General features: G+C 43.0%; 1 protein-coding gene across 1 annotated transcript in view; it reads right to left on the bottom strand.

Annotated features, from left to right (window-relative positions):
• Positions 1–12,609, bottom strand: part of PLB1 (phospholipase B1) — an 83,547-nt gene extending 70,938 nt beyond the window's left edge. The window contains exons 1-7 of the mRNA XM_085315788.1: positions 12,516–12,609; positions 5,819–5,859; positions 4,366–4,429; positions 3,864–3,922; positions 2,398–2,438; positions 1,422–1,465; positions 397–481 (exon numbers count right to left, since the gene is read on the bottom strand). Coding sequence (XP_085171914.1) covers positions 397–481; positions 1,422–1,465; positions 2,398–2,438; positions 3,864–3,922; positions 4,366–4,429; positions 5,819–5,859; positions 12,516–12,609 — 428 coding nt within the window. The remainder of the gene's footprint in view (positions 1–396; positions 482–1,421; positions 1,466–2,397; positions 2,439–3,863; positions 3,923–4,365; positions 4,430–5,818; positions 5,860–12,515) is intronic.
• Positions 12,610–15,608: the final 2,999 nt, after the last annotated feature.

Consider the following 15,608-nt stretch of genomic DNA (forward strand, 5'->3'; position numbering starts at 1 on the left):
GAGCTGCACAGGGAGCCTGGAGTGATCAGCTTATATTCTGACATCTCACTTTTGGATATGTGCAGTTAAGAGAGAAGCCTGCAGACACATTTTGATAGGCATATCACTAATTCCATTTGAGCCCAGAAAAATTGTTTTGCAGCTATAAAGAGGGAGACCTGATGTTAAGTCAGATGATCCAGCCCCTAGAGCATACAGCGGGCTCATTTCCTCCTGCTCCTCACAGGTGAGCAGTGAACTACAGGGGCAAGGTCTGTCCCTGGAGTGGCTTGTGCCCCCCACTGCCAGTGCTAAACATATTCTGGGTCCACTGAAGCACCCCAGCATCAAAAGCCTCTATCCAACATCTTTCCAGTCAAGGGTTAACTACTCAGTCAAAACCCCCCTCAGACTTACCTGGCTTGACCTTCTGATGTTGCTCCCTTTGTGCCAGGTGGAGGAGACTGCTGCCAGACGGAGGGATTAAAACTGCTAATGAGAGCTGAATGATACAGACAGGTTAGGCTGTTTCTGCATGCAAGGGACTGCTGCTCTGCAAGTGCAATATAAGCACAACTGAATTAAGCCAGCCAGAAACAACAAGGCCTGGGAACCTCTTGGCTGGCGTTACAGATGCAGCCTGTGACCCACTGCAGCTATTCTCACCAGYGTTGTTCCTAAGTACCGTGAGTTTTGAAACACAAGTTTGACTCCAGACTCTCAGGTCAGAAACCTCCATCTCCTTTTCTCATGCCAGCCACAAGCAGTGTAGGGGAAGTCAAATATGGGCWGCTGTAGAAATGAGGTTACCGACACAGGCCGCATAGAGTCAGCTTCCTGAAGCACTGAAGAGTTGATAGGCTTTAAACCGCCTTTCATATAAAGGAGAAATGGAGGTGACATTAAGACACTAGGAGGAAGATTTGGAGAGGAAAGCCCTGGAGTTATCTACTCATTGACTCATGATTTGAGTTGACGTGAAAATTTTACCTTCAGCACCCTTCAAGTGAGTCGAGGCTGCCCTCAGAGCCAGCTGGAGCTGACTGATGTAGCGAATGACAAATTTACATATATGGCACTTCTRTGGCAGCACCAGCATAAATCCTGAGCACATAGTAACAGAAAGAGTACTGGACAGGCAACCTGCGCAAGATTTCATGTGGCCAGCATGAGCAGCAGGCACAGTGAGGACATGCGGTGTAGGCAGCAGTATTCCTAGAGTCTCTGATGGGCATGCAAGACTCTTCCTTTACTGCTATTTGTCTACCTCAAGAGTCTGTTTAAAAATCAATACAGATAACCTAGCCTGTACTGCACTTGTAGTCCCTACGTACACATTCCCTCAATCTTCCCCTACATTCCTGCCCAGCAAAGCTCTGGATCACCTGTCAGCACATCGTTCAGTCAATTTGCTCAAGTTTCAGTGTGACAGCAAAACGCACCTGCTAAAGTTTCCACGCTTACTTCAAGGAAGCTCTTTTCTGTGCTACAGAGAGGGAAGAGAAAGTATGAAGTTGCTGTGATCCCATTTCTCAAATAAAAGATATATTATAATACAGCTCCAATTTCTTACTAGCTAGGCTAGAGTGTGTTTGTTAGCTCAGAGCAGCTGTTGAAATTACAAATGGGGCCTTTCTGTCCCCAAAACAGTCATGTCATCAGCTACTGCCGAGTAAGAACAGCGCATTGGGTTTTGGCTTCTGTGTCTCTGCACACACTGCATGTTGCGGTAATTGCATTTATGCATATGAATTAACAATGCACGAATCTCCCTGTATGCACACATACAGATATGGGTGCTTGTTCAGCCATTTAAAAAATATTAGGCTTTTAGAGTTTGTCTGTGGAGCATCAACTCCTCAGCCAGGGGTCAATGCTACGACTCAGAAGAGCTAAACAGATCTGCACCTACAAGGATTATCTGTAGGTTCATCACTGATTTAGCCCTGGTAAGAGAGGATAGAAGACGAAAATGGTGTAAAACTTGTCCATGAAGCACTGGGAATCACTCAAGCAGAGGACAGAGTATCAGGATTGCTGGGGTCATTCTCTGCTTTGGCAAATCTCTTCACTCTTATCTATAAGTAGTGCATGATGATATTTACTGTACAGGACTCATTGCACAGTAATGAGGCTTAATCAATGTTATTGCAACTCTAAGATAGCTGCACATCTGAGATAGCACACGCACTGTAAGTACAAAGAATTTCTACTAACTAAGGATAGGGAAGGCTCAAAATCCTTTTTATTTTTTATTTTGATCCAATGGCTCAAAATCCTTTTTATTTTTATATAGGCTTCCTCCTTCTCTCTAGATAGCAACAATAAGAATTGCTTGCGCCTCATTCCTACTCTGTGACAGCATATAAATTTGTGTCTTGATACATACCAATGTTAACCTTAACAATTCATTGTTACCTTTGGTATAAATCTTCATGATGCATGCTAGATCCTGGTGTCTGTGAATGAAAAAGCAAAAAAAATACCATTTAGCAAAGTACAGACTAGTTCTGCGCACTCTGTTGTCCTATTGTACTCCACTCTTTTTCTCAGTAGTGTTGTATTCTGGCTGTATTCTTGCTTTATTGTGTTGTACTTACCTTATTATCTTATTACACTGTGTTCTCATAATCTGGTAATCCCTTTTTTACGTATGGCTTAAAATAAAATTTGACTAGTTGGTGTCAAATTCAGTCAAATGAATGGCTTTTCCAAACTATTGAATTTCTCTGGATCTACTCCTTTTTGACCAAGGACATGACCTAAAGCCATTTAGGTAATTTTCATGAATGACACTCACTGGCGTCTGTTTAAAAATAAATAAATAAATAAGATGAACAGAGGAAGGATTTCAGAGTCTGAGGAGAAAACAGTGACAGAGATGTATGCTCTAGGAAAGTAGACATGTCTTAAAACAAAGTCATTTATACATTTTTGCATAGCACCACCCACAGGCAATAAACACATTAGCATAAAAAAGTCAGACTTGCTCTAGAGCATCATGCATTTGGTATAGGTGAAGCACCTTCAGATTTATGACAAAACCTTCTTTTCTGAACAGAGAGGTATACAGGAGAAGTCCAGGAATATTAATCTTTTATGTAAAGCTCAAGGAAAAGTATGACATCGTTGTGCATACCAATTCAAATTTGAGGTTGTTTTGTGATAAGGAAGCATCTCCTTCATTTCTTTGTAGTTGTAGTCCCTGCAATGACTCCCAATTTTTGTCTAATACATATTGTCAAAGTTCCTCAAAGCTTGAGGATTCTGATTAAATGCTTCTAATTAGGCTTCACTTCTCTTTCAGATACTTACTTCCAGCTCTTAAGATCAGTAACAATCATCCAAGTCTGACTGTATTAAAACAGGCAGAAAAGTGTTACCTAGTGATTTATATGTCAAAGGTGTGTCTTCGTGATTCATTTAGAAATTTTGTCTTTCAGATAGGAACACACTCTCTAGAGAAAACACTTTATTAGGATGGAAAATCTCCTTCATTCCATGATAATTCGTTCTAAAGGTGACCACCAAAATTGCAAGTTTTTTCCAATTTGAATTTTCCCAGCTTCTTCTTCCAGTTATTCAATCTGTTACGCTCATTGTCAGGGAAATCACAGCACTCTAATCAAATACTATCTTCTTCTGCAAGAGCACAGTGATCGAATTTACTCCTGTGTGAAGTCAGCTGGCTATTTTTAGACTCACAGTATAATGGAATAATGAACAGCAGATATTTCCAGTCATTTTTCACTAGAAACCTTTGATAATTATGTGAAGTTGTGCTGAAGTCCCCTAACTGAGGTCCAAAACTGCATCATCAGCTCATCACAGAGTCAGAAYTGAAAAAGTGGGTCACGTTCACCATACTTTATGGTTGCACTTACCATTTGCAAACTTCCTATTGCAGTGACTGTTTTAATGTCAGTTGGCCTCAGAGTATGAACTGTAGAAAAGTGAAAAACTCAGGTTTGAAAAGAACAGTAATTTTGAAAGAAAATTACATTCACCAGTATACTAAAACATAACAAAATTAAGAGGTCTATATGGATTTTTTTTCTATTGACTGTTTTAAATCAGCCATAAAGAGCACAGAACTCTTCTTAGGTGCTCAGTAAATACTTTAGGTGCTTGCATTCATTGAAGTGCTCAACCATCAATCAATAAGAGAGCATAAAACACTATTTTGTATGATTTCAGTAATACTAGGATCCTCAATTAGCAGCTGAAGAAACTAAGGTAAAAATGTAATTATGAACAGAACAAAAAACTCAGTCATTCGTAGGACCCACCTCCACCTCAGCTACCTCCCACCTATGCACATCCCCTCGAACAGCCATTCCCTGCCCTCCTGTTCTCAAATAGTTTTGAGAGGCTAAGGAGACAAACCTGAAGATGAAGGAGTCCCAGGGGTCATTGTCTGCTGACATGAAAACTTGAAGCTTCTTAGAGCCTTTGACATAAAAAATAAACACAGCTGATTGCTTAATTCTACCAAGGAAATTCAGCATTCACATAGGTGCTGAACTGAAAAGTCTCAAGGTGGGCTCTCTGTTCGCAAGCAAGGTCACAGCAGGAACAGCAGCACCTGTAGTACCCCACCATGCTGTTGCAATATTTAAAACAGAGCGTATTTGTGAATGGAAAGGTTGTACAGGCTCCATTCTTACTCAGTCTCAAGCTCTCACTGACATAATAGTAGTTTTAAAGAGCAGTGACACCTCTGCTAGAAATACATAGGAATACAGTTTGGGACAGCTGCATTTTCACATCCACTCTTCCAAAAACATCTATCTTTCTCTCAGCACTCTTACTGATGTCCACAGAATTGGGATGGAGCAAATAGCAGTAAATTGTGCTGAACATGAACTGTGTTCATTGTTGCAAATAGTGAATGGTTAATCTGGAAGAGTTCGTACGAACATCTACCCCATGCATTTTCGCATGCTACAAGGCACACAGCACACAAAGAAAAGTCACAACCCAAATACACAACAGGAAAGGCAGAATGGACCTTGAGCATCAGCCATACTCTGGGTCCTTGGCAACAGGCAAAATGTGATCATAGAAATCACTAAAGAGGAAAAGAAAATTAAAATAAGTTGTAGTTGATGCAAGGACATGAGTGATCTGAACAAACCCAGCAGGTCAGACTGCTTAGTACCACTGGGAACATAACTTCATGCCTCCCACAACCTGACTGTTGCTATGGCCAGTCTCTAATCAAAAAAAATGAAGGACAAAATCTACCATTACCCCTATGAACAGACTAKAAGAGGCTTAGGTGGACACTGCCACTGGTCATTACAGTCCCATGGTCTGCCACTCCCACAGGGGCTTGCTTTTGTCACCTGGGTGACTTCTCTGGGGCTTCCCTCAGCACTGTGACCCAGTGTGGCCAGCTGACTGTCACTATAAAGTAAGTTGAAATTTGCATTTTGTCAGGGCCACCATGGTCCCTCACCACTTCAGCTGCAGGACTTCAGCGCTGCCCACAYTTTGCACCATTATAGCACAAGGATGAGTTTAATCTTGCCTTTCTAAAAGAGCAACAGAGCGTCTAAGAACAAGTGCTAACCGCAGTAGGTCTACATACAGGATATGCAACCTAGAAACAAACATTGCTCAAAGAAACCTTTATTTCCTGATTAGGGTGCGTAATTTTGCTACTGCAATGTTACACTTCTGAGTCATTTGCTTTGCATTTCTTTTTGCAGAATTAAACAATTCAGACCACTGAGCTCTATTTTTCTTTTATTTGTTTCAGAGGAAGTAAGAGCTAGACAGGGGCTGATAGATACTGAAAAAAAGGAAAGAAGATAAAGCTGTTCTCATACTTTACCTTCAGTTTCTCCTTTTCTTCTAGGACTTGATCTGCACTACCTAAAAAAATTAAAAATTTAAGAGAATGAATTGCACTATTTCCTTACTTATGTCTTCTGAAGCATTTTTCTAAATATATGTAAAAATATACAATACTGAAAAAGGGGTAACCTTTCTCCTCTACCCTACTTTCCAAAGTTGATGTTCACCCCAACAGCCAAATGTATTTTCTCAAATTTTAAACATACYGGAATAAACTTTTAGTTGTTATAAGCAGATGAGGTCTGCTGAAATTCGTGGAATAAAATGAAGTTATACACACAGGTGATGGACCACTTGTGAACCTTGTCTACCAATCGCATATTCCACAKGCCTTAAAAAACCTTTCAGTTTTGTACTCAATTTCCTCTTTGGCACACAGCTTTTCTGCTGTGTTATGACTGAATTTGTTTCTCAAAGAGTGTGACCTGCCTTTATTTGTTGTGTGAAGTACATATTTATTTACTGCCCTAGATATATTGTAACTCCCAATTAACAAAATGAAATTTTGCAATCAGCAACAAATATGTGCATGAGTCAGCYCCTAATTTTTAGGCATTGAGAGTGCACCCTAGCCTTATTCTGTAAAAATTTAGAACAATTTTAACATGTACATGGCAGAGCTCATTGGAAAGGAGCAATTCATATTAATCTATGTCTTCCACAGTCAGTGAGCAACATCACAGTGTTGTGAGAGTTTGCTGAGGTCATATAGTAACTGCTGCATTTTCATCTCTTGATAAGAGCGCTGACAGATAAAATAATTTGTGGAGCCATAAGTCAGGCCTGCACCTATTTGAACTAGTTATTCTTTTGTTTTCTTTGCGTATACAGAGCAGCCCACACTGYAAGGCTTCGCTCTGCTGCCTGCCGGCAACGGGGCGCCTTTCGTTTCGTGTCCTGGAGAGCATGGATGTGGTGGGAGCTCCACGTAGCCATGGGGGTCGCTTGGCCCAGGCCAGCAGGGCCCTTCTCCCGACCAGCCCTAGGCACTTCCCCTCGACTGCTGCTCTTTCCTGCTGCAACGCTGTATAAATACATGAGCCATATTACATAATTTTATTCAATAAATGCTTCCATGCGTTTTGTTCTCCACTTGGTTTTCAGTCACAAACTGTTCGTGGATTTATATTATTTTTATTATACTTGATAGATAGTTGAGATTGTCACTGCCAGGCTGTTGCATAACATTTTATCCACTGAATACGCTTGTCCTATCTTTAGTTTTATTTGATAGTTGACTTCGGACAATAACCAAAATACCAGTTCTGTCACCCGCGATACTGCTAGCACTCTGCTAACCTGGTGTAGAAATTTGGCATCTCTGAGATGTTTAACACCAACAAACACCAACAAACTTCAACCATATTTGAGGATAGATCCAAGGGTTACACTGGGGGAGAAAGAGGGTCCAAGCCCRGTTTCCAGGGCTAAGCAAAAAAATTGTCTCTCCTTTAATATTTCAAATACACAAGAACGGCCATTCTGCWTCAGACTGAAGGTCCATCTGATCTTGGGCTCTGCCTCAGACAACAGCCAGATGCAGATACTTGGGGAAAGAATAAGAAAAATGGAGTTATAGTTCAATACTGTATCCTCCCACCTTCCTAACAGTGCTCTTGGGTCTTCCTGAGCAAGCGATTGGTTAGCGTGGAAGAACCCCTGCTAGACCTTTCTTCTCTGAAGTTGCCTATTTGTTTCTCTAACTCATTCACACATTTGCCTTCCCCTCCAGTTCAGTAGCAAAGGAGCTTAATAATTTAATTATGTATTGAGAAAAATTTATTCCTCATTGGCCAATAACTTGATTGGTAACTTGGGCCCTGGTGACAACGGATACAAAGAAGGCAGAATTACTGAATGCCTTCTTTGCTTCAGTCTTCACTGCTAAGGGCAGCCCCCAGGAATCCTGTAGCCTGGATGTGAGGGAGAAAGTCCGGAGAAKGGAAGACTTTCCTTTGGTTGAGGAGGAKAGGATTAGAGAYCTWCTGGGCAGGCTAGACATCCACAMATCCATGGGCCCRGATRGRATGYRCCCACGGGTACTGAGGGAGCTGGCGGATGTTATTGCCAAGCCGCTCTCCATCATCTTTGAAAGGTCCTGGAGAACTGGAGAGGTGCCTGAGGACTGGAAGAAAGCCAGTGTCACTCCAGTCTTCAAGAAGGGCAAGAAGGAGGACCCAGGCAACTGTAGGCCAGTCAGCCTCACCTCCATCSCTGGAAAGATGATGGAACAGCTCATTCTGGATGTCCTCTCCAGACATATGGAGGAAAAGAAGGTGATCAGGAGTAGCCAGCATGGATTCACCAAGGGGAAAGCCTGCTTAACCGACCTGATAGCCTTCTAGGATGGAATGATTGGCTAGGTAGATGAGGGGAGAGCAGAGGATGTTGTGTACCTTGACTTCAGCAAGGCTTTTGACACTATCTCCCATAACATCCTCCTAAATAAGCTCAGGAAGGGTGGGTTAGAGGAGTGGACAGTGAGGTGGATTGAGAACTGGCTGAAAGGCAGAGCTCAGAGGGTTGTCATCAGTGGCGTGGAGTCCAGTTGAAGGCCTGTGGCTAGTGGAGTCCCCCAGGGCTCAATACTGGTTCCCATCTTGTTCAACTTCTTCATCAGTGACCTGGATGAGGGGACAGAGTGCCTCCTCAGCAAGTCTGCTGATGATACCAAGCTGGGAGGAGTGGCTGACACACCTGAGGGCTGTGCKGCCATTCAGAGAGAGCTGGACAGGCTGGAGAGTTGGGTGGAGAGGAACCTCCTGAGGTTCAACAAGGGCAAGTGCAGAGTCCTGCACCTAGGGAAAAATAACCCTAGGCACCAGTACAAGCTGGGGGCTGACCTGCTGGAGAACAGCTCTTCAGAGAAGGACCTGGGAGTGCTGGTGGATGACAAGTTGACCATGAGCCAGCAATGTGCCCTTGTGGCCAAGGYGGCCAATGGTCTCCTGGGGTGCATTAGGAAGAGTGTTGCCAGCAGGTCTAGGGAGGTGATCCTGCCCCTCTACTCAGCCTTGGGGAGGCCTCATCTTGAGTACTGCGCCCAGTTCTGGGCTCCTCAGGACAAGAGAGACCTGGAGCTACTGGAGAGAGTCCAGTGTAAGGCTACGAAGATGATCAGAGGGCTGGAGCACCTGCCCTGTGAGGAACGGCTGYGAGAGCTGGGCCTCTTCAGCCTGGGGAAGAGAAGACTGAGGGGGGATCTTATCCATGTGTATAAGTACCTGAAGGGAGGGTGTCAAGGGGACAGGGACAAACTCTTTTCAGTTGCCCTGTGTGACAGGACAAGAGGCAATGGGCAGAAATTGAAGCACAGGAAGTTCTGCCTGAACGTGAAGGGGAATTTCTTCACTGTGAGAGTGACAGAGCACAGGCACAGGTTGCCCMGAGAGGTTGTGGAGTCTCCTTCTCTGGAGATCTTCAAGGCCTGCCTGGATGCAACCCTGCCTAACATGCTCCAGGTGACCCTGCTGAGAAGGGGGTTGGACTAGATGATCTCCAGAGGTCCCTTCCAACTTTACTGATTCTATGATGCCTGGTTCTTCTTGTATAGAATAATCTTTCCTGTTTCCACAAAATTCATGATTCTGCATACCTCTGTATGCCTATATCATGTCCTCATCCATCTTTCTTCCATGCTGAAGAGTCAATCTATTTAATCTTGTCTCATGTTGAAGCTGTTTCATAAGTTTGATCACTCTTCTCCTCCTTCCAGCCTTTTACGGGTTTATGGGTATGGGTGAACTATGGACTTGCACACAGAGAGAACTGCATTTTCTGTTCAGTTCTCTGTTTTTTCTGTGACTCCTGAAATTGTTTGCCTCTTTCACTATTGTGAATGCATAGCTAGGACAGTTATTGCCCATACACATTACTTCTAAGCTCTCATTTTGAATATCCTGGATAACTTTGCATCAGTAAGCTAGTTTGCCCCCTTATCCAGATCATTTCTGACCATGGTGAAAAGCACGTCTCCCAAAACAGATCACTATGAGACTCTGCAGGTTCTCTCTCCCCTCTTCTTCCTGTTTGAAGACTTATAATCTAATCTGATTTTTAATTCCTCACCTTTAAACCAGCGGCCCATAAAAGTCTCCTCACACAACAGCTTAGCTTCTTTAAAAGGCTGCTAGTCCAAAGAATTTTAAATCTATATACACTTCAGCTGAATTATCCATGGGTATGTGCCCATAATCATGAATTTTCTTCTTCAGTTCCACAACAAAGCTTTCTTGCTGTATCATACTTGCCCTGAGTCAGCTCATTCTGTTCTTTACTCTAGTATTACCAATTTTCCTAGTACAGAAGTCAACCTCATTACCATAAAACTACCACAGCAGCTCTCCACATCGTCCTAAAACGGAGGTTAGTTTAAACACTGGTTTTACATTTGCCATCTTCCATTCCTGATACCAACACTCATTCAAGAAGTAGTTTCCAGCAGAGCCAACACTGACATGCTCATATTTCTGTCTAGCATGCTCCCTTGGGTGAATGTCACCTAGTCCTGGTAGTCTTTTTCCTCTTGTGTCATCAATTCACTCAAGGATTTTACCATTTCTCAGGCTTGTCCCCTGCACAGAAAGATTCAAACTCCTGTGCAGAGGACACTAAAGAAAAAAAATATAACTTTTCTGCTGGGCCTGAGCTTTTGTTTATATTTCAGTCAGCCCTACAGACTCCCCATTTCAGGTGTATTTGAAAAATGATATATTAGTTTTTATTCCTTTAGCAACCATTTGTTGCTTTCTCTCAGATTTTTTTTTTTTTTTTGGCTTGTCTGAATATAGTTAACCTACCAGAGCATATATTCTTCAGTTTTCCTTGTTTGGTCAGGATTTATGCTTTCCATAGGATGTCTTTTAACTCCTACTGCTCCCAAAATTACAGTTACTCCCTTACTCTACAGTTCAATAATTCTAGCTTTCAGTTTTCTCAACTATATTATCAATGAAAGCATTTCTCTGAMAATTTTCCCAAAATAGTGGAGAAAAATTCTTATCCTACTTCCTCCCTTGCTCTTATAGTTAAGAACTATAGTCGCAACAAATAATTCTTACAGGCTGCTTTCACAGTTTTTCATTGAATCAACTTTTCACAGGAACTCCAGTCACCCTGCATTTTTCCTCCTAAATTAAGAAATTAATTGTGATTATTTCTTCTGTGTATTTTAGGAACTGAAACCTCTCAGCAGTTAGTTATTTACCAGTGAGCCTGATAATCCTCTGAAGATGTTTATCCTCACAAYCTACTAATAAGCTAAAGCACTACTATTGCACATCATTTTCTCCCAGATGAAGAAGTAAAGCACAGAGCCAATAAGCATTTGCAGTACTAGAGCACCTACAAAGTCAGCATCCTGCTCCAAATGTAAAATACATAGACCCAGAATAGGTAATGAGTCTTTTTTGTTTGTTTGGCTACAGTAATTCGCTCGGACTGTACTGAAAAAAATCTGTGGAAAAGCAGGAATCTAAATGAAGATGTTCTGAATGCCAGGATGCTGCCTAACCCATGTAAACAGTCTTCCATCACTGAAAATGCAAATGATCACAGGCACGAATTCAGAGAAAACCTCTGGCTCTTGCTTGCACTTCTGCACCACTTGGAGACAGATCTTAGTACCGATTATTTGATGTTTTTCTCCTCAGAAAACCTTAGTGCCTGCCTCAGATGAAGTCAGTCCCCGGAACAGTGCAAACCAATGCAGGAATTTGCATCTAAAATGATCAAACATAACCAAAACTACAGGCAAGACCAGAGTTTTACTTGCAGATTTTCCTCAGCCTACTTTTAAGATTTCTGATATACGCTAGCCCTGCAAAAAACAAAAATATAGGTTCCTATATACTGTATAACTGGAATTTTCAAAGTACCTCTCAGATCTTACCTTCTGAGGAGAGAAACCAAAGGAAGAACAGGCCTAACAGTAGCTTCATGATTAGTGCTTCTATGAATTGATAATCTTGAAGTGCTGTTGCTTAGGCTCTATGGCTGTTCCAAAGAAATTCTCTTCTTTTTCCTCCTTTATATCTTACCAAGTTGATAACTCAGCAGCCATAAATTTTATTAGCCTCTTCACCTTGGGAAAGCAAATTGACAGTGATAACATTTTCATACCTTGTTTCAAAAAGATGTGTTTATACATTGCCTCATCTGCAGGTCAAAAAGAAAAGGGCAGAGGTGGCACAGCTTCTTCTGCTTCTCTCCTCCGCTATGCRCTCTCTCCCCTGTTCTGCTCATCCTTTCTGTCTGTATCTATGAGAAACAAGCCACACTATTTATTGAACAACTAATGTGATCACAACTGAAAGTAGTAGTTTTGGGGCTGCTGCCAATGGTTAAAAAGCTTTCCAGAACATGACGTGCAGAGCAGGTGTGTTTTATTGCTCATGCAACAAATAACTCTTAATAAAGACGCATATGCTTGGTGTAAGCATATGTTACCCTGGTCCGACACTTTTAGGAATTGACTTATATCACACAACTCAAACGATACAAATTCTGTCACAGGAAAATAATGAAGTCAAGTGCCCTGCTGTGCTGAGAATTTGCCTCCCCCCTGCCCCGAGACAGCTGACCACTTCACAGATGTGGTCTCACCAAATACGAGCACCTAAATCAGTAAGTCATCTTCTAGCACAGTCAAGGCTCTTCCAGGCAATGTATTATACCGTAGTTTGGCACCAGTCTGTCTCTGTTGGGCATGGAAGGAGACTCCATTCCTGAGGTTACAGGGGCAACTGACCCCTTTGCAAGAGCCCACATGTACCCAAAGGGGAAAAGTTGTGCTCTTCCTGTTTCTTCCTGCCTCTGCTCCTTCCTTGCCTTCACTCAGCCTAATACTGTGCCAGTTTCTCTTCCACTACCTCCAAAGCCACCAGACCTTTCTAAGAGCCAATTTAATTCACTGAAACTGCAAAAAAAGCTAAGTTTAACTGACTTCTAGAGAGGTGTGAAGCACATCAGAGTCTGCACAGGGAGCTCATGATTAGAGCAAGGAGTGCAAGCCCTCCTCCCAGAGCTGCAGCCAGCTGTTGTGTGAGGCAGTGCTGCTCTATCCTCTGCTATGAATCCCTGCTCTGAAGTCAGACAGTGTAAATATCCCTCACAAGAAGACCAAGCACTTCTACAGGGATGTGTTACCTCTCCTGAAGGGTCTAGGGGGGCTTCCCTGCTTAGTGATCAGCTCAGGTGATGCTGGAACCAGCAGAACAAGCACTAGCCGTCACACAGAGGAAAGAGCTCTAGAAAGCAGAGCAGCAGGTTTCTTCTCAATCACTATCTCATGTGAATGGGGAAAGTTAAAGCTCTTAGAAACAGTCTGAGCCCAAAAGATTCCCAATACTAGGGAAAAAAACAACAACAAAAAAACCAAGAGGCACCAAGGAAGTAGTGCAAAGCCTCAAGTGCCACCAGTCCTAGCACTAAGAATATTAAATACAACTTCTGCCACTCCATGTGAAGTTGCAGCCCATAAGATATGGGCAGTTCTCCCTCCAGAGAATTTTCCTATCCAGGAGCATTCCTCACAAATCCTTTCCAAGGCAGACCACCTGCCCACAAGCAGTACAGGTAATTCTGTCCCCATTCTGCCAGAGAATTTTCTACAAACATCAACCTTCATACTCAACTGACCAAAAACTAGCATGATCTTAAGGCTAGGGATGACCAAGCTTATGCTCTAGTTTTCCCAGCTTGATTAAGTTCTGCAGCCTCTCAGCCAAACTGCAGTAGGCACAATTCAGGACATACCAAGCTTACGGAGCATTACAGGCACAGCAAGCAACGCATAAGAGTTACTGCATATGTACAGAGCAAGTACGTAGGAAGAGTGTATTGTTGCTTCTGTGCAGATAGTAAATGCAGGCATCAGAGTTCTGAGCATGCAAACAGCATACGCAGGTCTTCAAAATCCCAGCTACAATACTACCACGACAGCCCCATCGTCACTTTTGCCGATACAAAGAGTCTACACAAGTGCCAACTAGAATATGATATTACACTCCTAAGCAAGACTCCTCTATTCCTTGATTATAGCATTAACATTAAGCTTCAGAAAAACACTCTGCTGTGCTTACACAAAGCCCTGAAGGGGCATTCCTTGGTCCCCTTCTGASTCTACTAATACCCAGTTAGAGCTCCTGCAGAGCTAATGGATGACTACTTAAATAAATAGCTTCAAATACTTAACTAAACCTCTGACACACCCGGTGTCCCAGGCAATCTAACCCATCCTTCAAAGGGCTGTCTATATTGGGCTTTGTTTTTTCATGACTGAAATTTGTCATTCTTTAAGGGAATGCATTGGAGATCAATCTTATGCCTGCTTAACTTTTCAGAAACGGGGATGCAATATTAATTGTGAACACCTCTAGATATTATTCAGGATAACACTTAATCAGGAATCTTCCCAGACAAGGGAAAAAGTTCCTCCACCTCCTGAGTCTCATCCCAACCCAAGCACAGTATGGACCTCATCAGTGCCAACAGCTGCTCCCCAGATCCCATGTTCATGCCTGAGAGGGGAGTTTGTTCCACCTGGGCATCTCCCAGACTGACACACAGCTTGACAGCCAGCCTCTTTTGACCAGGCAGGTAATGAAGAGATAGGACTTTACTGATGAGGGTACATGGGGCCTGGGGTGTTTTCCCACCCCAGGGGTGTGTGTGTATGGCAGGGACGGGGTGGGGCTGGGGCTGCCCTCATTTTCATGGCTCTTAGTGATGTAGCATTACACACTCTCAGTGTAAAAAGGTGCTACCTTTGGTGTTTTTGTGTCCTTACATGGAAGTGCCTATGGCTGCATCACTCCTCAAGAGAAAGCTCTGGTTATCAGGGTGTCTGAGAAACAGCCTCCTAAGTGAACTGAAAGTGTGTAAAATCCCCAAGAGAAAGCTCCCCAGCTCACTGTACATCAGGCAAAGGGTAGAAAAGGGGAGGAAGGTAGCATTCATTTATACTTTTGCAGAAAACCACAGCTCCAAGAGTATCAGTTTATCCACAAAAGCCTTTAGATGCTGTGACATGCTCCAGAAGGGAAACAGTGCCAACTGCAAGGCCTGCAAATCTGCTGCAAACATGCCTTCCCACCACCCAAGCGTCAAAACAGCTCCTACACTGAATAGCAAATGGCAGGCAGAGACCAAGATGAAAGAAGTTTGCAAAAGGAAGAAGAAAAAATTTCCTCTTAGTTGCAGAAGGCATGAGACACAAGTCAAGGCTTTTGCATTTTTGCAAGCCCAACAGCCACATCCCCCAGGAGGCAGGGAAAACTCCACTCCCTGAGACACCCCAACTGGCAGTATTGAAGAACACCCTGGGGAATTGCAGCCATGCAGTTAATTAGATAATGATCCATGCAGGACGTCTTGTGCCTCTCCCGGAGCCGTTGGTACTGCCCAGGCAGGATGCGGAACTAGCTCAACCTGGCATCCAACAACACACCTGGTGCAGAAGGGCTTTGCTTGGAAGATGGTGGTGAAGAACAGCAGAGTGGTGCCTTTGTATACTCTTAATGTACTCTTAAGTGAACTCTTAATACTCTTAAGTGAATGTGACCCCCTRCTCGGCTCACAGGTCTAGGCCCAACAGAGCATAACAGTACAGAAAGCAAAACTCAGCTCTCCAGGTCAGCTCTGAAGGAAGCAACACCCAAACATACATTCAGTTACATGCACTCAACCATATTAGCCAAACTGTCTGAGCCATTACTGCATTTTTAGGTAGCTTATAATATACCTAGACATTTGCTTGGTATCAGAGC

The sequence above is a fragment of the Rhea americana genome, unplaced genomic scaffold (assembly GCF_003343005.1).
Source record: "Rhea americana isolate MKP2758 unplaced genomic scaffold, rheAme1 scaffold_44, whole genome shotgun sequence".
Classification (NCBI taxonomy): Eukaryota; Metazoa; Chordata; class Aves; order Rheiformes; family Rheidae; genus Rhea; species Rhea americana.